Genomic DNA, 24,562 nt, shown 5'->3' with positions numbered 1-24,562 from the left:
AGCTTCCTCAGGTAGAAAATGGAAACAATACCTTTTACTACACACTTTGCTTTGTAAACCTAGTTTAACTAAAGAGCTGTTGCTGTGGTATACTGGGTTCATACATTTTCATAAGCCCAGTGATGATTATTTTTAAATATCTATAAATAATATATATCTATCTTTAAATAATATAATAAGGAAGTCCCCAGGTCCAGTGGATTAATCCAAAGCCTGGGAGGCTAGAAACTCAATTTGGAAGTAATCCTGATCCTCTTTTGAGGGCCCCATGGACTACAGTGACCAAATTGAATTCCGTCTCCTCAGTTCAATTTTGCCAACAATTATCTGTCTTGCTTATAGTAGAATTCAGTGAATCTTATTTGAACAGCTTGTTAAAGGACGCCCATTTCTTCACAAAGGCCAGCTCAAGCCTTGGTAAAACAGACATAAAACTAGTCAATTATTGCACAATATCTCCCCAAATGAGTTTGAATTCATCACCAAAGAAGACAAATAAATATTCATTCCACTTTTCTTTTTTTTTTTTTTTTTTTGGTTAGGCAACGGGGTTAAGTGACTTCCCCAGGGTCACACAGCTAGTAAGTGTTATGTGTCTGAGGCTGGATTTGAACTCATATCCTCCTGAATCCAGGGCCGGTGCTCTATCCACTACACCACCTAGCTGCCCCTCCACTCTTCTTTATGGGCCACTAAACTAGCTCAATTTCTAGGGTATATAAAAAACGTTAGTAAACTCAGTAATGCCACTTCTGTTTACATTTGTACTATCACAGATAGTCTTCAATTGTCTCAGGCAAGATACTTTATTATTCTTTGCCTTGAGGTAAACAAAACTCAGTTTGAATTTCACCAGCATATCTGAATTATTCACTTTTCACTTGCTACATTTCATTGAAGGGAGTGGCCCCAGAAAGTTCGGATACCTGATATCATCAGAGCACAAGGTCTTAACCTGGCAAGTAAGTATCCTTTCCAGCACATGGATAAACAGAGCCCTAGTCCCTGAACTGGCTTTCAGGTTCTCAGAATTAGCTGCACATCTGTCACTTCTTAGCCTTAGGCTAGGATACAATCTGTAAGAGCCTCAAAGTCAAGTGCAAACCAATGACAGGGGAAGCCTTGGTATACTTTAACATGGTGGCAGAATGTGGCCATTTTGGAAGGCTAATTTGCATAAGTACATGTGGTAGGTGGATGGGAAGCTATATTGAGTCTAGAGAGAAAGGTAGTAGACTTGAGCTTTATTTGTGGGATAAGGGTCAATTCATTAACTATGACTTTGAGCAAATCATTTACTAATCCAAAGCCTCAATTTCTACATTTGTAAAATGAAGCAGCTGGATCGGATGGTTTCCGAAGCTTTTTGGTCTTTAGGAAGTCTTCCCAGACAAGAAGCTTCAACTGGCTTCTGTAAAATGGGTACCTGTTTTTCCTGGTCCTGCCTTCTGGGGCCAAGAGAAAGATTCTAATCGCTAGTGCACACAACTACTTCAGATACTTGGGGAAAGCTATCAGGGCTCCCTGAGTTTTCTTGCACACCCAGTTGCCTCACTCTATCCTCCTGAGAAGGTGCTCCAGACCCTTCAAGGTCCTGATGACCCTCCTTTCGACACCCTGGACCACTCACTCCTCTGGATGATTCTCTAGGACTATAATCAGAGAGGAAGAGGCCAACTAGCATTTGAAGAGAAAGTTTTCTCCTCTGGAAGTTTCCTATATTAGTGAAATCACAGGCCTAGTTCTTAACCCATTCCAATTCATTTACCACTAACAAGCTCTCAGATTTTGGACAAGTCCCTTCCAAGTCCCTGGGCCCATCTACCTCCATCTTTCAAACAGGAGTAGAAGATTTTTGTCCAGGCTACTGGGCAGTAGGAAGGACACCCTGCCCTCCTTGCATCGCCTTTCCAGCTCCCCCCAAACACCCAGGGTGGGCAGGCAGAACAGTGATATGATAGGCCATACTGCTTAGATGAGCTGGGAGGCATCAAATACAGATCTACTGGAAGACCATCAGCCCAATAATCTGACTTTCCCCTGCCTCCTGACCTCTCCAGATCTTTTCACTGCCTGCAGCTATGCTCTCTAGACCCCTGGACTCTTGCATCTGCCCTAGAGCTAACTGCTTAAAGCATCCTGGCTCTTTCAGAGCCATCTTACATGGGTTGCCTCCTCCAATGAGAGTGTGAGCTTATTTGAAAGCCATGAATCTCGTTTTTTCTCTTTCTAACCCCAACATGTAGCATAGTGCTTGTCATACAGTAAATGCATGATAAATGTTGTTTATTCCTCTCCCCCTACCCCCACCCCATTCAGTCAGTGAGAACTCCAGGCTAGTCATAGCTCTAGTACAATTTGGCTGTGTGACCTTGGACAACAGATTACCTCCCTTTCAGTCTCCATGTCTTCTTGTGAAATAGAAGAGTACTAGGCCAGGTGATCTTTGACACTCCATCAAGCCCCCACACTCTATCATTTTGATTTCTGGCTGATCTGTCCTATAGGGAGGCAAAATTAGGAAGGAAAACAGAGCAAAAGAGAGCTTTGCTCTGGAAAGACCACACCTCCCACTGTAAGATGATGGCTCTGGCCTTCAGCTTCTGTTAGGGTGTCAAGGGGGAGAAATTTTCCCATCTGTGAAATTCTGAAACACTTTTTCTGTTTCCTAGCCTGCTGATATACCGCTGACACAGCAATACATGCCAGCAGAATTCCACACCTTTTCACCAGTTGTTGGAAGGCCTTTGCTAGAGGTTTATGTTGGACTACCATTCCATTATTTTTTTTTTTTTTTTTTTTTTTTTTAGTGAAGAAGCAGCCCTATTTACAGAGGACAAAGCTGAACAAAGCCGCATCCTCCACTCTCCCTGGCTCTGTTATGGGACACGACTCCTGAGACCTTCACAAGAACTATTCTCCACTAACATTCAGAACTGCCAGAACAAACACCCATCCCAGGATGTGGGACATGGGTGGGAAGTCTTGTTAGGAAAAGTGTTTCCACACCTTACCCCCAATTTCAACCTCATTCTTGCCTTGCCCCTGCTAACACAATAAGCAAGAGCGATGCGATGCCAAGCGATCAAGTGCATTATATCTGGGTGGTGTGCTACCACTGAGACCAGCACCCAAACCAACCATATCTGAAGGAATACCCTTTCTCTCTGTAATGCCACACTGCCTCCAACACAGTCTAGGGCCACAGGCTGGAGAAGCCTCATCCCTGCCTCTTGGGCTGTGTTCTTAGCTACAGCCAAGTGAGGGTGTGGCTGCACTCACTGTTTTTGGAGTAGGTGCTGATGCTGCTGCTGTTGCTGCTGCCTGTAGGTCTCGATGGTATGCTGGGGTAGGTACTGCATGAGCTCCAGGGACTCCTTGATCTTCAGCAACATCTCATAAGTCTCTCGGCCCCTAACCTGTGCATAAGGACAGGAGGAAGAACATGATTAGAGAGGGAGCTTTAATTCTTAGAGGCAGCCTTGTGTGGTAGACAGAGCTCTGGGCCTAGAGGCAGGAAGCTGTGGGTTTGAATCTCACCTCTGACACTAGCATGCCATGGGACTGTAAGCATGTCTCTTAACTCTCTGCATCTCAGTTTCCACATCTGTAAAATGTGGCTAATAATGTCCATAATATCTATCTCAGAGGATTGCTGTGAGGATCAAAATTGTGGATATGTGACAGCTACTAAGTGTTAGACATTTACCTATCACTGAAAATATCCAAACTACCAGATCTTAGCTAGGGGAGAAATATATTTTTGAGACTTTTTAAGGGGAAAAAATAGTCAACAACAGAAATCAGAAAATCTAGAATTTTAGCAAATGTTGACTCTCAAAGGGAAAAGGGAAGAACTCCTGAATTGTCTTGGTGTTTCATCAGTCTCCACATGTTTAACATTTCATGACTAACCAGAATCCTTTTATTGTCACCAAGTTTTATTTCTCTAAGTGTTACCATATCTACTTGTATTATATATCTAGTCTATCTATCTATCTATCTATCTATCTATCCATCTATGTCTATCTTTGTCTATCTCTTTAGCTAGTCAGCTATCCGTATTGGATTAACCTTATTAACATCAACTGTAAATCTCCCCCAGGTGGTTCATCTACTTTGTGGAGGATCTTTGTCAAATTATTCTTCCCAGCCTGTCTTCCGCTTATATTCAACACATTTCAAGGCTGCTCAGTGATGGTCTGCAAACTTTATTAACCTATATAAAACATAGTCAGGACTATAAAGTCAGGGAAAACCCAACCCATGTAATGCCTTCCAAAAACTTAATCTGATGGGATCTACCTTAGCTTAAGCTTTCATTCAATCAAATTTTAATTTTTTTGAGTAGGTTTGTTTTGGGGTTTTTTGATGAGCTGGACTGACCCCAACAGCTGGATTCATCTTAAATATTTCAATGCACTCAATGGCCTGAAATAATATTTGTAATTTATCATGCTGGTTATCATGAGTGCTGGACCCATTGAAAATTATGGTGTGGGGCCTTTGTCAAGTTCAGATTTGGGTGAATTTGCAGACATGACTGTTGTAAAATTTAAACCTAAGGGAGAGCTCAGCCTAAGGGTGTCACACCCAGACCTGTCTGACTGCTTTGGTCTTCACCTCACTGTGGCTCCCACTCAAATCCCATTATTGACCTCTCCCTGGATCTCAAGTCTTCTACGATGGCATTCATGTAGTATGGCAGCACTGCGGCGAGAGTTCAAATAACTGGGCGCGCACTGTCCTAAATGACAATCGTATGACCTGGCAGGGTTAACATGGCATGCAAAACTGTACAATCAACTTCTTCCTCAAGGGTGGAATCCTAAGGGTTTTCCATGCACAGTGACATTTTTAGTCTCAGTCTGAATTTTACATTCAAAACACATGTTCTGGATAAACCTTAACCTTTCCAGTTTTCAATTATTCCTAAATGGATTATTCATTTTGTGGATTCTCTTTAGCTAAGTTTTAATCCTGGTCTGGTTTTGCCTTGCTACCTGACCCACTTCTAGGCCACATCCTACCACTGCCATGTTGGACTTCAGATCCATTTTTATTATGATTCTAAACCAAGCATGGGAAGGGTGATAAATCTAGGAAATGGGAGGAAGTAAAGAATGGATATTTATATCCATTTGACTTTATATCCACATGACTCATTCCCAAACAAAGACCTTTGGTGTCTAGGAAAGTGTTAACGTTACATTATTTGTACCTTCTTTTTCTTCCCTCATCCCACTGGCCCAAAAGATCAGTCATTTAAACCCAAGTCTTTGATGCTATCAATAAATCTATCAACAGACATTTATTGAGCACCTTGTGGGTGCCAGACACTCTGCTAAGTGCTGGGGATATAAAAAGGCAAAAGACAATCCCTACCTTCAAGGAGCTTACAATCTAATTCTGTCAAATGGCTCAACCTCAGAAGCAGATATGTTTTTCTCAATGCAAATGACCCCAAAGGAAGTGTATCATCATCAGTTTTAATTCTTTAATACCCTAAGGACCATGACACCTGTCTATTAAACTTAGAGGTGAACCCTCCTGTTGGTGTTGTCTCCCTCTTTAAGAACGGGAGCTCTTTGGAGGGGCTGTCTTGCTTTTTGTATCTTTGAACCTTAGCACAGTGCTTCACAAATAGATATCACTTAACAAATGCTTTTTTTTTCTGTCATCCAATATATCACAAGTGGGTAAGGAATTCATTTTAGAGCCCATGCTCAGAGAAAACAAGTATTCCAGCCATTGCACTCACCGGTAAGTACAAGAGCTCATCATCAGGGGAGCGCCGTTTCTTGATCGACGTCATCTGGATGCCATGAGTGTTCTGTCGGAAAGCTGTGGGCAAAGGACAAGGGGATCTCAACACGTCTCTCAGGCAGCAATGCTTCCCCCAGACAGATGGGCACCAGCAGCACATGTCAGTACAGCACTGGCTATCCCTTCTTGCCAACCATTTTATTGGTTGGGGGGGAAGGTCAGTACAAAGTTGGCATGATGAAATAAGCCTAGGACACTAAGGAATGATGTGTGGTTTAAATGTCATTCTTGCTATCATGAGGATAAAAGGAGGTAACTTCTAGAAAAGCACCTTGCAAAACTTGAAGTTCTGTATCAAGGTCGACTTTTATTTTGATTAAATCTTATGAAACAAGAAAGAGGAAAACATTTTTCTCCACAGCTAAATTCAAAGAATCCCCTTCATTTTAAAGTAGCAGAAAATATTTTATACATGATTTTGTCCCTTCTCTATACTTTTGAAGTGTTCGAGCGAGGTGGACGTTAGCTCTCCCCCCCAACTCCCAGTTGCACAAATGTACATCTTATGGAGCAAATGCTCAGGTACTGGCACACAAGAGGTAAAGACAATGTGTTGTGGGTCACCAATAAGTGGGAACTAAAGCTGGAAGTGCACTTAGAGATTATCTAACCCAACCTTCTTATTTTACATTGGAAGAAAATCAAACCCATAGAGGTCAACAGATTTTCCCAGGATAATAGGAACATCCTGCTGAACTGGGGGAAGTGACCTTCCAAGTCATCTCATCCAAGTTTCTTACTTTAGAGATGAGAAAACAGACTCAGAGAGGGGAAAATGACTTAGGATCCTAGGCTAAGCATGCAGATTTGAATTCACAACCTCAGCTCCAACCATAGGGCTCTTCTCATTCTACCCCATTGCCTCTTATGTGAGGATTCACACAAATCCTATCTTGCTCAGTCTCTAGACTTTCTGGGGAGCAGTAGACAAGACACCAGACTGAGACCTAGAAATAATGCCAGGAGCCTGGATCAAGACAGAAATGACAAAGACCCATAATCCACATTTAATTACATTTATCTTGTAATTACAATTACATAATCCATAGTTAATCACATTTAGAGTTATTTCTTTAGGGAAACACCTGGGGAAATATCTGCCACAGAACCCCAGTGTATGTATACATGTATATGTACACACATATGCATATGCATATATTTATATATGTATGTGTGTGTGTGTGTGTGGGTGTTTAGCAGCTTAAAGATGAAAATGGAGAGTTGGTGCTATTGCTATATGAGATAATGGAGTCTGATGGCCATTTCTTGTCCTCATTGTTAATCAACAGAAGAGATTCTTTATCTTTTTAACTGAAGGATATTTATCACCAAGGTAGTGATTCCAATTTGTGGTGTCCTGGTAAAAAGTTGATGAGAAGTCACAGTCCAGGCCAATTTGATGGTATAAATTTTATACAGGGGGTAGGAGCAGAGGACAACCCCTTCATTCCTTCTCATCATGTGTCATTCTCACTGATAACTTGCTAAAAGACCTCTTTGAATGTCCAGCCAATGTGGTGGAGGCCTCCTACTGATATTAAACATATCGGAAGGTGGGGGGGGGTGGGTATGGATGTAGTATTAGGTATATCCATCTACTGATCTTTCATCTTCACTACATGCCCAACATTCTTTTTCAAAATATATATTCACAATCATATTATTATACCACTTCTCACATTCAAATAAAAAATAGTGAATTCTTTTTTTTGGTTGAGACCCCAAATAAGACATCTTCCAGGACACTGAAAATCATCTGAGATTATGTCTTGCTTGATTATCAATGCTCAGGAGTTCAGAGAATTAAGGGAATTTCTTTCTTCACCCTATCTGAGCTTCATTATACGTTAACACAGAGGAAAGCCCTCCAGGCTCCCCCCTACCCACCTACTCTGTGGTCATGTGAAAAATGAAATAATAGTATTAATAATTATTAATAAAAATAGTGGGATCTTATATTTGTTTTACCTCTTAGTCATGAGATTGTGAAAGATGTGGGCTATCCAATTTGACTTTGGGCTACCTTTCTAGACTTATTTCACATTCCTCCCCTGCAAACACTCTTCCCCCTAGCCAAAGCAGACTTGGAACTATTTCTCTTTAGACTGTGAGCTGAAATACTTGGGAAAGGGGACTGCTTTTGACTTTTTTTATTTTTTTATTTTTATTTTTTGGTATGATCAGTGCTTAGAATAGTATTTGGCATATAGTAGGCACTTAATAAATGCTTGTTGACATGACTGGATTTCCTGGAATTTAGCTTTTAATCTATAATTTCATTGCTTTTATCCAGAATCTCAATGTCTTTATCCAGGTTCTCTTCTTATGCTTGGGATGCATGCTCTTTTTGCTTCTACCTCTTCAAATCCTGATTTTTTTTTTCAGGTGCCATGTCTTCTACACAGCCTTTTTTGATCTCCTCTCCCCCTCCTGTCTCCCATTGGGGTAATATCCTCTCCCTCATTATTCCTTATGTCTATATCTTTAGTACCACCACCACCTCCTACAGCGTAACATAAGCTCATTGAAGGCAGAGAGAGTTTGTGTCTCCAGCTGAACTGAACACATTTGCTTTCATTTAGCAGGTGCTTAGAAGAGGGTACTGATTCTGCAGTTTCATTTCAGCATAAATGTTCCCTTTTTGTCTTTTCATCCAGCATATCGTTGGTTGGTACACAGTTTTTAGAAAACGAAGAAAACATTTATGTGGCTCAAGAGTTCCTGATATGTCTTGTTTTGTGGAATGGGAAAGGGGATATTTAAAATGACCTTTCTTTCTCCACTGAGAAAATTGCCCATGAGCAAACACAGAAACATCGAACGTGAGATAGTCCAAGAGATTCACTAGGCTCCCCCTACAAGTTAAAGACACTTTGTGGAACTGCTGACCAGATGTTCCTGCTGCTCTTCAGACCTGTATTGTCAAAGTCCTTCATAGCATTAGCTTGGAGGGTTGGTTGAGTCCACTTCTCCTGGACTCACGGAGCATGGATTTCTTCTGGCTTCTAGGTGAGGTGTTTTTTTTTTTTTTGTTTGTTTGTTTGTTTTTTTAGTTAGGACACTGTTCCATCTCCAATGTTCATATTGTTGAGGAAATCTTGCCATGAAAAGCCAGTGCCAGGTGCTGAGGCTCAAGATTCTTTATGATATATCTCCCAAGGGTAGACATTAATGGCTTCCCTATGCTATACTTGCTTCCTTTAAGTTGCGATACCATCTGTGACATTTTCCATTTGATGGAAATTTTCCCATCTTTGGATAAGCATTGATCCCCAGAGGCATTTCAAATCACATAATATCCGCCACAATTTTTTTTTTTTGGATGGAGACAGCCACTCTTCCCAACTTCACCTTAAATATCACTGATATTGTCTTATGTTGTACATGATGTGGCTGAGTCCCGATATAATGGTTCCACTGTCCCTGATGGGGAGAATAAAGCATATAGAAATGCTGACAGCTCTGTTCTACATTGAGGCTTGTTGTCATTTACCCATTTTGCTCTACCAATGCTGGTTGAGATTGTTTCTGGCTTTCTGGCCATCTTTTTATGGCAACCATTTTCAACAGTTAAAACTTCTCTAAGGAATGGCTACAGTAAGAATCAATGCCTTCACTTTTTGTCCATTTTCCATTTTTCGGGAGTGATACTTAATATAAATAGTTTGTTCTGGAGCTAGAGTCAGGGTTAGTATAGAAGGGGGAAAATAATTAATTTTGAATTTTGAGTCAAAGAATCTGGGTTCACACCCTGGCTTTGTCAGTAATTAAGTGACTTTAGGCAAGTCACTTTGATCTCTCTAGCTGTGAAATGAGAGGTTTGGACTGGGTTGTCTCTATGGTCTTTTGCTGCTTAAAATCTAGAATCTTTGCAAGTATGGTCTTTTCAGCTTCATCCTTTCTTCTCCATTGATGTTTGCTTTGAACTTTCCATTAATTATTCATCAGATAACTGTACCAAAACGGCTGATTCTAGAATGACAGCTATGTCAGTAACCAGTGATTTTTGGCCTGGTATGATAGAATCAATTTCATTATTTTTAGGTTGTTGTCCATTTAATGCTTACCATCCCTAATGCTGTCAGCCTCTCTCTTAAAGAAATGTACAAGATGTATAGTCATGAGGCATCTGAGTAATACACAAGCCTTTGGGCACTTTCCTTTGTTGATCCTGAATCCTACCTTCCCACATAGTTTTCCAGTCCTCCCAGAGCCCATTTGATTTTCTCAGTCAGACGATATTAAAGTATATGTTGATTTAATTTGGATGCTCATCAAGTTCCTCCTAGACTTTCCCTGTGTCCTCTGCAATGGATGCTGACAGAGAAGCTGCAATTATCTTTCATGGTGGTCTCTGCTTACACCCAACATGTGCACTGCAAAGCAAGACAAGTGAACATCTATTGCAATAATGTTTGCTGGTGCCTTTCAGTACTTCAGTAAACCAACACCTTCAGCTCTTTTTCTTTGTTTCTTCTCTCTAAGTTGAGGCTCAGAAACAGCTTTCATTTGGCTACAATCCCCTGATGTCTTCTGGTTTCCTCTTTGTCCAAGATGTCAGTGTGTATCTGGCTACCAACCCTCGGTTGTTGGACAAAGGATTCCCATTCAGCACACTGAGTTAAATTAATGTTTATAATCATCATAAAAATTGTGTGCTTTTAAATTTTTTTTTAAACCATTATACCAATGGACCTGCGAAACTTAAAACTTCACAGCCCTGAGGAGGATTTTGTGCTGGTACCCTGTCTGATTTCATGGATGAGCATTGATGTGTGTTCCTACCCCCAGGGTTCTCTCCACACACCCTCACCATATATGTATGTATTTATGTAGGTATTATATGTATATGTGTGTGTGTGTGTGTGTGTGTGTGTGTATATATATATATTACACACACACACACATATATATTATATGTATGTGTGTACACACACACATAAAAATAATTACTGAGCGGTCCAAGTTGTAGTGATAAAACATCTCCATCCTTAGCTAGGCAGTGCTTTGAACAGAGACATACATTTATTCCTAGGCTCATCCAAGTTGTAAAAGGCACATTTAATAGTAATGATAATGATAATGATAGTGATAGCCCTTATTCACGTGGTATATTGGAGGTAGCATCCTTGTGAGGGGCTCAGATCAGACAGAAACCATTCAATTCCCTTGAGTTTCCTTGACCTCAAAATGAGAATAATTATACTTACACACCTGCATTGCTGAGTTGTGGGCAAAGGGCAATGATTCTAGGCCTCAAAGGACTATAAAATGTGAATTATTCCCCCCATCTTTCCTAATTTTACAGATTAGGAAAATAAAGGAGCAACAGCAGAAGGTTATGGTGGAGAGTCAGAGAATCTGGAATTTCATTCCAGCCTTACTATTGTGTGGTCTGGAGCAAGCCACCTTTCCAATTTGGGTCTCAGTTTCCTCATCTGTAAAGTGAAAGGGTTGAACTCCTCTGAGTTCATAGATCAGATTAGGAATTCTGTTTTAAAAACAGACAATCCCAGGGCTAATTCTGTGTGCCTGACAGCAGGGTCAATGGCTGACATGCCCAGCTCTCTCCTCTGGTACCCATCTAATGGCAATCCTTGAAGCCAGCCTATAGCCCACTTTAGCTACTTACGGCGCTTCGTACCATCACCATTCTTTGAGCTGTCTGAGACTTGCTGCTTTCGAATGCTGTCTTCATCTGCCTTCCTGTCTCGACCTGGGCAAGCACAGATTCTGGCTTCAAAACATCGGCGGCCCAGAACTTGTCCACTGGGAGCCAAAGAGAGGGAAGAGGGAAATTCAGAGATGTCAAAATGCACAGTATCAGGGCATCAGAGGTCAGGCTGGAAGGAGCCATGAGGCCATGGAACCCAATTCCCTTTTTCTACAGATGGTTCAATGACTAGCCCCAGTTTCAGGATTTAGAGGTGGATTTGAACGCAGGTCCTCTGATTACACCCAGCGAGCCCTCATCCCACTGAAGCACACTGCCTCCTAGAATGCTGCGTGCCTCCACACACCATTTCTCCAGCCCCTGCTCTGGGACCAGAGAAGAGTCCAGGTTCTGCCTCGGGCACCAATTTTAGCATGTCTGGGCTGAGCGTCCCATTTCTGTAGCCCCACTCTCTCGGACCAGAGAGGTCACCAAGGAGCCCCAGATGCCCTAGCTCTAACATTCTTGCCTTTAATATGAATTAAAATGTCTAAAGCACTTGGCAAAACACCAAAGGGCTTAAAAGTTGCTGGTGATATTAATAAATCACTCTGAGATTGTTGTCTAAAGAACAGTGGTGAGCCTAGTAACAGAGCAGCTGTATTTGGCTACATATTGTGAAGGAAATTTGAGTTAAGCCAGTGGATGTCTTTGGATAAGATCCCCTTAGGCAAGGCATACTTACTCAAAGAAACTGTTAAATGCCTCAGGGGAGAACGAAAACAAACACTATCTAATAAGAAACAACTGTAGTCGAATGTCAAGAATTCCAGGATAAATCAATTCTTCTCTCTTCAGCCCTCTCCTTCACCACGCCCTCCTAGGTCTCATTTTCTCAGGTCTTTCACAAAACTGCACCAGGATTTACAGCACAAAGGGAGCAATCAGAGAGAAGACTTTGTTCTACAGGGAGCCCAAATGGACCTTGCCTGCTCAGTGCCCCTACCCATCATACAAGATGGCAGCTCCACATGTACAGGACTTACTCTCTCGCTTCTAAGGTGACGATAATCAGAATGGGTCTGCGGTTCATCCCTCCGACGCAGCTGCTGTTACACATGAAATTGTATAAGACCGTTGTGAATTCTGTGCCAACCTGGACCCAGGGAGAGAAAGGACATGGATGGATGGGTGTAACTGGCACTGAAGCAACTCTTACACAGGAAGAAGTTCACACTTTTCCATGTGTTATGAAATCCAGAGGACAATATATTTGCGAGTTTCTCCAAGCAATAGCGTTTCTGTCATCTTCGTAGTCTAGAAGAGGATTTCAATGCCAAGGGTGGTAGGATACAGCATCGAAAGGGTTAGCCCTGAGTCTCCACTGCATCATTGGCAAATTTGTCGCCATTTATTAAGGCATTGACTATCTGATGGCTGACAATATGAACCCTGGTATAATAGTCCTTGTATCTCAAAAATTATAAGTAGCGTAGCATTAATAGGGCTCTAAGTTTCGCAGGGGGATGCTACTATGGATGAACATCATACAATCTCTGCTCCTCCCCCTCCACCACCATAATTATTGGAATCTCTTTCTATGCCATATAGACATCTTATCCTTTTAGAAATACATAGAGACAACTGATAAATATTATTTTTAAATTTTGTTATTATTAAATGGTTATTTTAATTTTATTATTATTTTTTATAATTTCTTATTTAATGATATTTATATTTTATTATTTATTATTTTTAATTTTATGACTATTATCCTGTGATGTTTGCTTGTGTATACACGTTGGTGGAAGGTAAACAGTAGTGTTAACATCTGAGTTCACTATAAACTTGGGGATAGATGGAGAGGAGGAAGAAAAGAAACATAATCCAAACTATATATTTAAGAACAATAACAAAATCAAAATGTTGAATAGTTGATGCTAGCAATACCCACCCCACTTTACCCCCATATTTTCTTTACTCATAAGACCTAGCCCATCCTGATCTGTTTTTACCTGTGGTGGCTCATAAGGTACCAGCACACTCTGTCTTCCTGTGATGGGGTCTTCTACATACTGGGCATGGCTGTTCCCCTCTACACGGATCAAATGACTAGGAGGGGCAATTTGTCCTACAAAGAAATCAATATGATGTGATACCATTAGCTGCCCTCCATAAGGAAAAGGGAATAAACAAAAAAAAAACCCAAAAAACAAAAAACAAAACAAAAAAAAAAGCATGGATCAGATACTGGCAGAAAACTGGGGATTCCAAGTACATAAAAAGGGGGAAAGGAAATTTCCTTGGAAGATGTTATTTTCTTGTTATGTTAATAACTGGCATGACTACCATCACTGTAAGAGAAGAGATAGAATGATGAAAGGGGAATACAGCAAAATAACACTCATTTGTGACTGCGGAAAAGAGACCAATATTTCTAAATGTAAAGATTAAAGACTCATGGATGTTAATGGAATATCATTACTATGTTTTTAGCCCAAGCTACCAAGGAAAACTCAAAAATCAACTCTGAAGAAAGGGAGAGAGAAGTAAAGAGTCTAGGTTAAAATCAAAACACAACTATTTGAGCCAAGAGATTACTGCCCATGTTCTGTCTGTCACAAGGGTGCCAAACCATAACCAACAACACTACACATCTTGTGCTAGCATTTCCCTCTATGTTAATCCAAGTGTTAGAATTAGTATTGAATGCAAGATGACGGCCTCTGGATGTTGCTACTGGTGGATTCCCATAGTCAGAGAAACAGGGCAAGGCTGAGAGAGAAAATGGAGCTCAGCACAGCTCTGGGAACAGCACACACAGGAAACTGGGTGAAACAGATGTCCAGGAGGCAGGACCACACTTAATCTGAAGAGATCCAAGGAGGATTAAGTGAGGGCATTTAAAATTTCAGCCAATAAACAATATAAAGAATGAAAACAAATAGGTTGAATCAATAATGATGGCAAGAATTGAGGTAAATGATTTTAGAGTCTATACAAAGTCGACTTTCTCTTACAGAACAGATCTAGGGAGACTCCAGATAAGATTGGTTCAGAAGAAATAGTCTGAGCAGTGGCATCCTGAGGTCCCTTTGTTAACACCTTCTCACCATTCCCATTGCCTCATGCCATTTCCTACCTCTTTTCTTTATCTCACATTTCCTTACTCTCTTCCTTGGGTCCCATCTATTTGCCCGTTGCTGGTTTGCTGAATTTCTCTTTTCACCTGACCACAGACCCACTTTCTGACCTGCCCTTTATCCCACTTTCATTCTCTTCTAAGCTTTGCTGTTCTCATCTCTCCTCTGATGATCTTTCTTTTGCTTTGCCTTGAACCCTGTTTTCTTTCAATTCTGCTCTTCAGCAATAGTCTATACCTTTTAGAACTTATTCTATGCTAAAGAATCTTATCCGCCATTTCTTCTCCCATTTTCCACTTCTCTTTTCTCCTCTTACCTTCTGCTTCTCCCACCTCCATTTTGTTTTTTGAAGCTCCCTTCCAAAAAGTGCTTTATGGCCTACAGCCCAAATTGCTACCTTCCTCACACTTGGCCTAATCTGACCACAGTAACAGGAGATAGGTACAGACATTAGGTATATCCATGAATGGTGAGTTGAAAGGTTCAAAACAGAGGAAATCATCAACTGAAATTTTAGAAAACAAAACAAAAAAATTACTTGATTATCCCTCAGCCTATTAGGCACAATTTTTATCAGGTATAACATGTACATGGAGTTTGGGGGACAGATTAAAGGCATGGGCATGCTCTAAAAGAACCAACTGAAAGCAGGTAGAGGATCCCATCATAATCTCCTTACCTTCATTGAATTCCCGACTCAGTTCATGATTGGGGCAGCGCTTGACCACCTCTGTGACATGCTCAGCCTTCTTATAGACAGGCATGGCCCGTATCACCGCACCCTGTGGTGGAGGGGTCATCACCTTGATCTGAATGGGGCAGGTCTTTGCTATCTGGCAGTAGAGTTTCTTCAGCTCTGTAGAATACTGTTGAGACAGAGAGAGAAAGAGAGAAAGAGAAAGAGAGAGAACTGAATAGGTGATCTTCTCTTTTATGGGCTTAGCGATTTGGAGCTAGAAGGGGAGAGCAGAGGTTACTTATGAGAGGCAGCTCAAATATTTTCAAGTCTGTCCCCAACCGCAGGTATTGGTCTCCCTCTTCTTGGCCCTCGAGGGCAGGCAGAAGTCACCAAGATCCAGTAAGGAAAACCAAACCTCCCTAACAATGAGAGTTGTCCCAAAGTGGGTGGGCCTGCCTTGGCATGTGGTGGATTCCTCTCCCTCACTGGGGATCTTCAAACAGAAGCTGGGTAGTCACTCACGGAGATGTTGGAGAGGTCATTCTTATTCAGGTAGGAGTCAGACTAGAGGCCTACAGGGTCCATAGACACTTCAAGATCTGTGATTCTGGGACTTGAAAAAGTAGGAAGCACAGCTCTCCACTGGCCAAATGTCATAATCCCACAATTTTGTTTTGTTTTGTGTTCCCCCCCCCCAGGGTGCTACCTCCATATCTCTATCAGAATAGACAATTATAGGAGAAAAAGCACTGATTTTGGAGTATGAAGACCTCAGGTACCAAGTGCCTGATCTTCTGATTAGTATCTGGGTGTTGCTGAATAGATCACTTAAACTCTTCAAACTGTAACATGGGGATAAAAATTCTTATACCACCTACTATCCAGGGCAGCTGGGCATACTTTATAAATGTTAGCTAATATCGTTTATCATCATTGCTGTCATTATCGTGAATTAAAAGGTGTCTCTCTCCCCCCAGGCCCAGCCCAAATCAGTGTGTTCCAACCAGTGGCTAATTCAGAGGTGCAACCACCCAGTCATTGGCACCACCCTTCTTGAGCCTTGTGCCTGGTAACAGTTATCCAAACAAAGAGTAAACAGGCACACACAGGTTGTGATGCTAAGTTGGCAGATATATCCTGTTCGAGTGAAGAGACATTGGCAAGCAAGCTAGAAACAGGGCAAAAGGAAAAAGGATTCCTTCCCCATGCTTTGTGATTTCCCTCGGACAAGGAGAGAAAGGTCTGCTCCATCTGAAATCCCATTTCTACATGGTTGAAACACAATCTTCCTTTAAATTCTTTGTTCTTCCTTCCTTCCTTTTTAAAAGAAGTGCTGCAGTTCCAGTGAAAAATTCAGTTTCAAAATCACTCCAAGCTAGGGGCACAGTTACACAATCAGTTTTACACACCTGCAGGCTAGGGATTAGGCAGAGCAAAAAGAGGTTTTACATGGCCCCGGGACACAGGAAGCAGGCCAAAAATGAACCCAAAAATCCCAGTTGTGAAACTCCTCAGTCAATTGAGATAGTGATTTACCAAGTTTGAAGGCTTCCTGCTCATAGCCACGAATTGTACAAATAAAGACACATTTAAAAAGGGGAGGTGGAACTTGGAATCAAGAGGACAAAAAGATACACAAATGTTTGTTTTCTTGAGCACTCCCTCTGGAAAGTCAACCTCTATTTGAGTCTGGGTTACAAGACTGAGAGTAGCAAAACCTATAACAACCACATCATGCTCAGAATGAAGCCTCTGACGTGAGTCTAAGGACAAATAAATTGTTCTCAGCTCAGGACAGATAACATACATGAAACACATGCACAGAATATTTTGAGACAGGTAGGAAAACAGCATGGGGAATGTTATCAAAAGTCAATTATGATCCATGGAGTATATGGCAGAGGAAGGCAGGAATCAACTTTTTGGTGCTGAGGTACTTTTGAATAAGAAAGTCATTTCACTGTTTTGACTGTTTTGAGCTCTAGCAATTGAAGTAGGCTTAAAATGAAAAATGAAGGAACCATATCTGGTCAAATCAGGAAGAAACTCAGCTATGTCCCAACTCTTCTAACCCTAGGAACGCGATGTCTAAGATGTTCACTTATTTTTTTATTGATACTGTTGTTCAGTTATGTCTAGCTCTTTGTGACCCCATTTGGGGTTTTCTTGCAGATACTAGAGTTCTTTGCCATTTCATTCTCTAGCTTATTTTACAGAAGAGGAAACCGAGGCAAAGAAGGTTAAATGACTTGTCCAGGGTCACACAGCTAGTAAGTGTCTGAGGTCAAATTTGAACTCAGGAAGATGAGTATATCTGACACCAACTTCAGGACTTATCTACTGTGCTGCCTAGCTGCCTGTGTTTACCTATCATTGATACATATATATATATATACACACACATATATGTATATTTTTTTTAAAATACTGAGTTTCATTGAAGAATCAAGAGTTGGCTTAGCCACTTTTGGCAGCATATAAATTTAAAAGGGGGGATATGCGATCATTTTCACTTCCAAAAGAAAAATCATATCATTAAATGAGACAAAATTTAAAATGCTCCAAGGACTGACAGCCACACATAGTACTCAGAAACAAGAGTTAGATGTTCATCTATTGCCTTTCTAGGTAACTTCTCCCTTCCTAAAAGGCATTTGAGACCTGCCCAGAATCTGATCTTCCCAAGAAAGGAGAAATGCACACCATTGGGAGCCACAGTGGTTGGCTTATTGTATTTTTCTTTATCTGTCAATTTTAGAAATTTCCAATTTTAATGTTGCCCCTAAAGTCTTGTTCTTGTTTTGACATCGGTAGTGCTGGGGAGCATAACTTGGATCATCCATGCCCTCTAATGTCATGGATCAGCCATCCACTGTCTTAGAGGACATAGTGACCTAAACTTTGATTCCAGTACCTTCAGCTTCCCAATGCATTTATCTTTTCTAAATCACTCCAAATTATCAACCTTTAAATCTTCTTCTGACTCTACTCCCTGTTCTCTACCATTTGGTTCTATCATCTACAAAATCATAGAATTTAAGATTTGAAAGTTGGCAGTCATTCAGTCCAATCCAAACAGCAAGGGGCATCTAGCCTCTGCTTGAAGACCTTCAGTAAGAGGGAGCCCACCACCTCCAGAGCAGCCTTTTCCACTTTAAGAGGGCTCTTGTCGTAAGAAAGATTTTTTTTTTCTGACATTGATACCTAAAGTGGGATGTGCCCTAGTAAGCATCTCCCCTGAACAATCAGAATGGAAGAGCTAGAGTAGAATTCCTCCTCTCTGAGCCATCTTCTAAGTGTCCTCAATCCGGGTGCCCTGTCTGAATCACTGACTGCTATTTGGTTTTTCCCTCTTTCTATGTCACATCTCCAAAGAGTTCGTGTTTTGCTTAATGGGATTCTAGAGATTTATTTTCACTTCTTGGCCTGGCTTGGCCTACTCACTCACTTCTCCAACTTCCTAGGGTTACTCTGAATCATGATAGTAGCTCACCAATGTGCTGGTGCCCTCTCCTCTGTTGGTCCTAGCCTCAAACATCTCAGAGATTCAGGAGAGAGAGCAGGGGGCTTGTAGCCAGAAAAACCAAGGTCAATTGTAACCCTGACCATGTTGCTGGCCTCTGTCTGCCTCAGCCTTCTTATCTGTAAAATGAGGGGGTTGGATTTCATATTCTTCAAGATTCTTTTCAGTTCTCAGTCTATGAGCCTCTCACCCAAACTAATGAGTGTGTCCTCCACTGTAGTATATCACAACATACAACTCATTGATACAAATGTCACACACTAGGGCTATAACTGAACTTGAGGAATACTACTGTAGCACAATACTGTCCTGCTCTGAAGACACAGTCTCTCTGCCAGGGGCCTCTTTTCCTAGACCCCATTCTCAGTTTGATGGAAGAGTGCGTCCCAGGTGATGAAATCAGAAGTCTAGCCTCTCAAGTCCAGCTAGGTGCTAGGTTCTAGGCATTGCTGTCCTACCCCTTCACCAGTCTGGTTGGGCAGGGACTAGAAGAGATTAGACTGGCCTTCATCTTTGTTCTTTATGAGTCCAGATTGGTTGCTAGAGGCCTCATGTTGTCTTTGAAGTGCCTTCAAGTTGTCTTCCTTTTGGGATTTCATAAGCCCTTTTCTTGGTTCATGAGAAAAGCTTCTGGGTCTGTAGTTTCCACAACCATCCCTTAACCGTTGTCAAGTTATAGCCCTAAATCTGGTCCTACTCTAGGGCTCTAGCTTTCTGAAAGAGCTCAGAAATGCACCTGGCAGGCATGTGATGACTGAGGCCAAGGGATGTGTATTTTGTTTTGTATTTGTTTCAAATGCGCTAGCAATTTGAATCATTACAGGCCACAGATCTGAATATATCTTGACTAATTTAAAAGACAGTGTCTGGGGGTTAGCTTCCCCTCAACTTGGCCTCTCCTACTCCCCTAATCCACACTCCTTACTCCAATGCCCATCTCCTTTTCCTTGTCAAGGAACATAAACCAGCAATTTTTGTGGTGTCTCCATTCATTCCTTTCCCTTTAATCACTCTTGCGGTTCCTGCTCATTCATCCCTTCCAAAGTTAGGCAATATGTTGATATGTCTCTTGTTTCTGATATCAAGAATTTCTTCTTTTTTCAACTCTATTTTTCATAAGCTGACACATTTCTTTCTGACCTTATCTGTGTCTCTGACTTTCTGATTTCTCTTATCATCCTCAGCTATCAATCAGCCTTGATGATTTTTTCACAAAGCGCCGTCCTAATTTAAATTGTGACCTCCTTCCTGAACCCAGCACAACAATACGTCCAGCATTGGCACTGGACAGTGAGCCCAGAATGTTCTAGAACTTTTCTGATAACAGAAGACCCACCCTCACTGACCAAAGGATCATGGATCTTGAGCTCGAGGAATTTCAGAGGCCAGCCAATTAGGCCACGCCCTTCATCGTACAGATGAGGAAGAGGAGGAGGTACACATTTCTAGTCATCAGCTATCTCAAGCTTCTATTTAAAGGACACACTGTTCCCTTCAGAAGCATCGCATGAGGCAAGGCTAACTCCCCTCAAAGCTCTGGCCTTGCTGCTAACGCTTCAAGAGAGTTCTCCATCACAGAAATACAGAGTCTCACGGTTAGTAGGTACTTCACAGGCCATCTTGTGCAGCTCCAGCCTGAACAAGGATCTTCAAGAAATCTTCCAAGAAAGGCTTGACGAGGAGATATCAGGTGTGTTGTGGTTCAGGTACACATTAGACTAGATGGCTTCAGAGATTCTGAGGTTCATTGAGCACCTTCTAAATGCAAAACACGGCTAGGCCCTGAGTATACAAAGCTGAAGATGATTCTGTGGTCTCTACCCTTAAAGAGCTTACAGTCTAATACGGGAATGAGTCATGGCCCAACTCAGTGTGATCCAAGGTAAAATAAGCCTGGAGATAATGGAGAAGACCAGGTCTGAAATGCAAGGGAAGGGAAGATTTCTAAATGGACTATCCTATTACATATTTGAAAAAAAAAAAACTTGCAGGAAGGCAGCCACAGATCTGATTGATTATCTAAGATCCAGCCCAGTTGCAGTGGGGGAGGGAGTTCCATTTTCTTCTGGTTTCTATGTGAGAGCTCGGCTTGGAGGGACCAGGAGTCATCTAGAAAAGAAAGGAAAGTTGGAATTTGCTCCTTTTGGGGGTCAATTACTGGTCACCATGGCAAACTTTCTACCCATCTCTGACAAGTCACTCCATGCCTTTTGGCCATGTTTCCACAAAGGGACAAACGTCCCACTTGCCTCTCCTCTGAAAGGGCGTGCTTCCTTCTTGTGTTTCTCTTGGGAAGTACCCGGAGATGAGCAGATGAGAAGAGCATTTTCTTGTTGTTCAGGTGATTAGTAGTGTCTGACTCTCCATAACTCCATTTGGCATTTCTTGGCAAAGATACTGGAGTGGTTGGCCATTTCCTTTCCAGTGGTTAACTCGGGTTAACAGATGTTAAATGACTTGTTCAGGTCACGTGGCTGGTAAGTGACTGAGACTGAATTTGAACTCAGGTCTTAACTGATTTTAGGTCCAACTCTAGGCTCTATTCACTGAGAGAAGATCCTTGCTGGGTCTGATTTATGGTCCTTGGGATATGCTCCTGGGAGGTAAAGGGATCTCTTGAAGGCAGAGGTTCTGGGCTTATTTCCTCCCTGTGTGAGCTCCCACACAGCGTCAGTCCACCTCCCTGAGATACCTTTTCCTCCCATGAAAAAAGTGAGATAAAGTGAGAGGGTTAGCCCAGAGGGTCTCTGAAGGCCATTTGTGAGCTGGCCATTCCCACTTATGGTCTGGGACACAAGTGGGCTGGAAAGGCTGTCCTGGGCCTGGGTACTGGCACCTGGGAAGACAAAGCTCCCTCCTTTACCATTCAGCTGCCTGTGAGGGACAGTTGAGCCAGACCAGGGCCCTCCAAGGGCTGGGGGAGGAGTGCTCTGTGCTTTAAATCTCAGACCTACCACTTTACCATCAGAGCAAAAAGCTATGTAGAAGCCAGGACAATTTGGAATTCTAGTGAATTTGTTTGCACATTTCTATCAATTAGCATACGTTATTTGCTTTGTGGTTCTGGAAGCATTCACAGTAAGTACACTATTCAAGGTGTGTCCAGACCTGTAATTTCATCAATATAAGCACTCCCACTGTGACAGCTCCCTCCTGTGATGCAAGCAGTCACTCGGGTGTCTCTTACAGTTTTCAGAGTTATACAGTTCACTGAGAGGCTAAGGGCTGTGCCCAGGGTCATCTAGCTAGTAAGAAAGAGAGGCAGGTCTTGCTGGCTCCCTCCTCACTGTGCCATGCTACTAACACCTACTTTTTAGGTCCAGAGGGTTCTGAAGAATAAGGCATTAGCATCCTCAGAGTGAGGGAGGAGATTAGATGCCCGAGAAGTACTTCTGGGATGGGAGAAGAGCCTCTGATAAGGGGCCAGGCTTTTTCTCCAGTGATTATTACAGTATCCTCCAGAGATCGAGCTGGTAAACATAGATGGGTGGGATGGGAATGATGGGAAACCATGAAGACATCCTGGGTTCACAGAGCAAAGTTCAATGACTAGCCCTCCCCTGTCTGATAGTTAATTAATATTAGAGCTGGAAGGGGCTTTAGAAATCACCTAGTTCAACTGTCACAGCATTTACAGATTGGAAAACTGAGGCCAAGAATTGTGAAAAGACTTGACCCCAATCACTCAAGGAATAAACAGCAGAAGAAGGATTTTGTTGAACACAGCCTGGTCATCTGCCTCTAAACCACCGTCTCTTTGAGCACTATGGGATGGTCTCATCATTGTATTTGAAGACAGATGACCCTCGCCCTGGGTGAGGTATGTGCAATGACTGTCTAATTCTGTATTAAAGAGATATAAAGACAAAAAAAAATACTGACGGGTTTTACATGTGCCCAGTGTAGATGGCCAAGTCAACATGAAGTGTGGGCTCCAGCTTAGGAAAATGGGTATGTTGACCAACCCAAGAGCTAGCACATCATTGACAGGAAGTAGCAAGGGCAATTAAAAGTATAGACTGGGACTTGGGGGATGGAGGACCCCATCACCAAATCACAATGACTGTGCTGAGATGGTAGCTTTTTGGGTTTGAGTCACAAGTATATTTAAAGAGTGAGGATTTTCCCTTGACTTTTATTGCCATTTTTTTTTAATCCTGGAGGTACTTGTCAAAATGCTAGATTGCCAGAATGAACAAGCTCCAGAATCCAGGGAAGCAGGTTTGGGGTTGGGCTCCCATCAAGTTTCCTCTTTGGCACATCTAATATCTGCTCTTTCCAAAGAGAGCAGAGGGTCACTGAAATGAGCAACTGCCTCCAACTCCCCATATCTACATCTTTTGTACTAAAAGCATAATAAAGAAGTACAAGGAAAACAAAGATAATAAAGGCAATGATAGGAAATAAAGGAATACAGTAATAAAGGAATAATAGAAAACAAGAATTACTGAGGCTGTTAGATTTTAGAACTTGGGGGGGGGGTAAAGGGAGAAACGTCCCCAAAGAAATGACACGTTACAGAAGGACACTGCAGGGGATTTTTGAGAACGAAAGTAAATTCAGGTCCTTTACTAATAACATGTTTCAAGGAAAAAGAAAAAAAAAAGGGAGGAAAAACATTTTTAAAAGCATTCCAGAGTCTTTCTTCTTGCCCTCGCCACCTGCCTGAGTAGGCATACTGTGTTACAGGCTCCTGGCACCCACACTAGTAAAGCAGCATCACAATCCATCTAGCTACACGCCAGCTAGTACCAGCAGCCACCTGCCTAATTTCTCAACACCCCCCTCTCCTGACCTCGTGTCAACAAAAGAGCTTTGAAAAAATCCAACTGTCCGGCTCAAACGTTTATCCCTTCAAAATCTCCTGGAGGAAATGGCACTGATTGTTGGTGAAATTCAAGTGAGATGTGGCTTGAGGTATGTCTGACTCCCACCTGTAATTCTAGCAATGACAGGGATTATACAATCACACGCTGTGAGGGATAGAATTCTTCCTGCCCTCAATAGCGGGACTTGAGCCTCTCTAAAGCCACCTTCCATCTACTCTGTATTTATCTTGTATGTTCCCATTAGATACATACATACATACATACACACGTTACATGTGTATGTATATGTGAATGTATGTCGGTATTTGCCACCCCCATTAGAATGTAAGCTCATTGAAGGGAGGAATTATTTCAGTCTTTTTTTAGATCCTCAGCCCTTAGCTGACTTATAGTAGGTGCTTAATAAATGCTTATTCATTAGTTAAGATCTGATCCTTTTAAATTCTGTGTCTTCTCATGATAACCAACACATAATTTGTAACTAACACGTCTTCAGACCTGTAATGGAGATTTTTTCTTTACTCCCTAACTTTCTACAGCAAGAAGCCCTCACCATACCATAATCCACAACAAAATTGACAGTTCGCTTCCAAAAATAGTCAGAACTCTCTTAAAATTTAAAAAAATAAGTTTTATTCTTCCCCCGCCCAATCCCATTGTATCTGACTATGAATTCTCCAAGTCTTTAAGGTCCAGAGGAGGTGTCCACGTGCCTGCCTTGGAAGACAACATTTCCTATGCCATAGGAATCCCATGTCCAGCCATGGAGGAAACCTGAGGCCAGTGTCTGTCCCTGGTTCACAGACCCCAAGTGAAGGCCCTTCTCCTCTTGGGAATCCAACCTCCACTGTGTGTTTACACTTGTGATAGACCCTCCGTTAGGACCCAGGGGCACCACGCCCCGGGGCC

At 41.9% G+C, this 24,562-nt stretch overlaps 1 protein-coding gene across 3 annotated transcripts in view; it reads right to left on the bottom strand.

Moving 5' to 3' along the window:
* Positions 1 to 24,562, bottom strand: part of TP63 (tumor protein p63) — a 110,113-nt gene that overhangs the window by 21,395 nt on the left and 64,156 nt on the right. For 2 of the 3 annotated variants that reach the window (XM_027848742.1, XM_027848745.1), the window contains exons 3-8: positions 15,302 to 15,488; positions 13,495 to 13,610; positions 12,526 to 12,635; positions 11,459 to 11,595; positions 5,762 to 5,844; positions 3,283 to 3,419 (exon numbers count right to left, since the gene is read on the bottom strand). In XM_027848742.1, the coding sequence (XP_027704543.1) occupies positions 3,283 to 3,419; positions 5,762 to 5,844; positions 11,459 to 11,595; positions 12,526 to 12,635; positions 13,495 to 13,610; positions 15,302 to 15,488 (770 nt within the window). The remainder of the gene's footprint in view (positions 1 to 3,282; positions 3,420 to 5,761; positions 5,845 to 11,458; positions 11,596 to 12,525; positions 12,636 to 13,494; positions 13,611 to 15,301; positions 15,489 to 24,562) is intronic. The other variant, XM_027848743.1, reaches the window with a different exon arrangement.

This window comes from Vombatus ursinus, unplaced genomic scaffold (genome assembly GCF_900497805.2).
Source record: "Vombatus ursinus unplaced genomic scaffold, bare-nosed wombat genome assembly UNPS02006874.1, whole genome shotgun sequence".
Taxonomy (NCBI): domain Eukaryota; kingdom Metazoa; phylum Chordata; class Mammalia; order Diprotodontia; family Vombatidae; genus Vombatus; species Vombatus ursinus.
The sequence above is the reverse complement of the archived record's forward strand: the minus strand, read 5'-3'. Positions and strand labels throughout refer to the sequence as shown.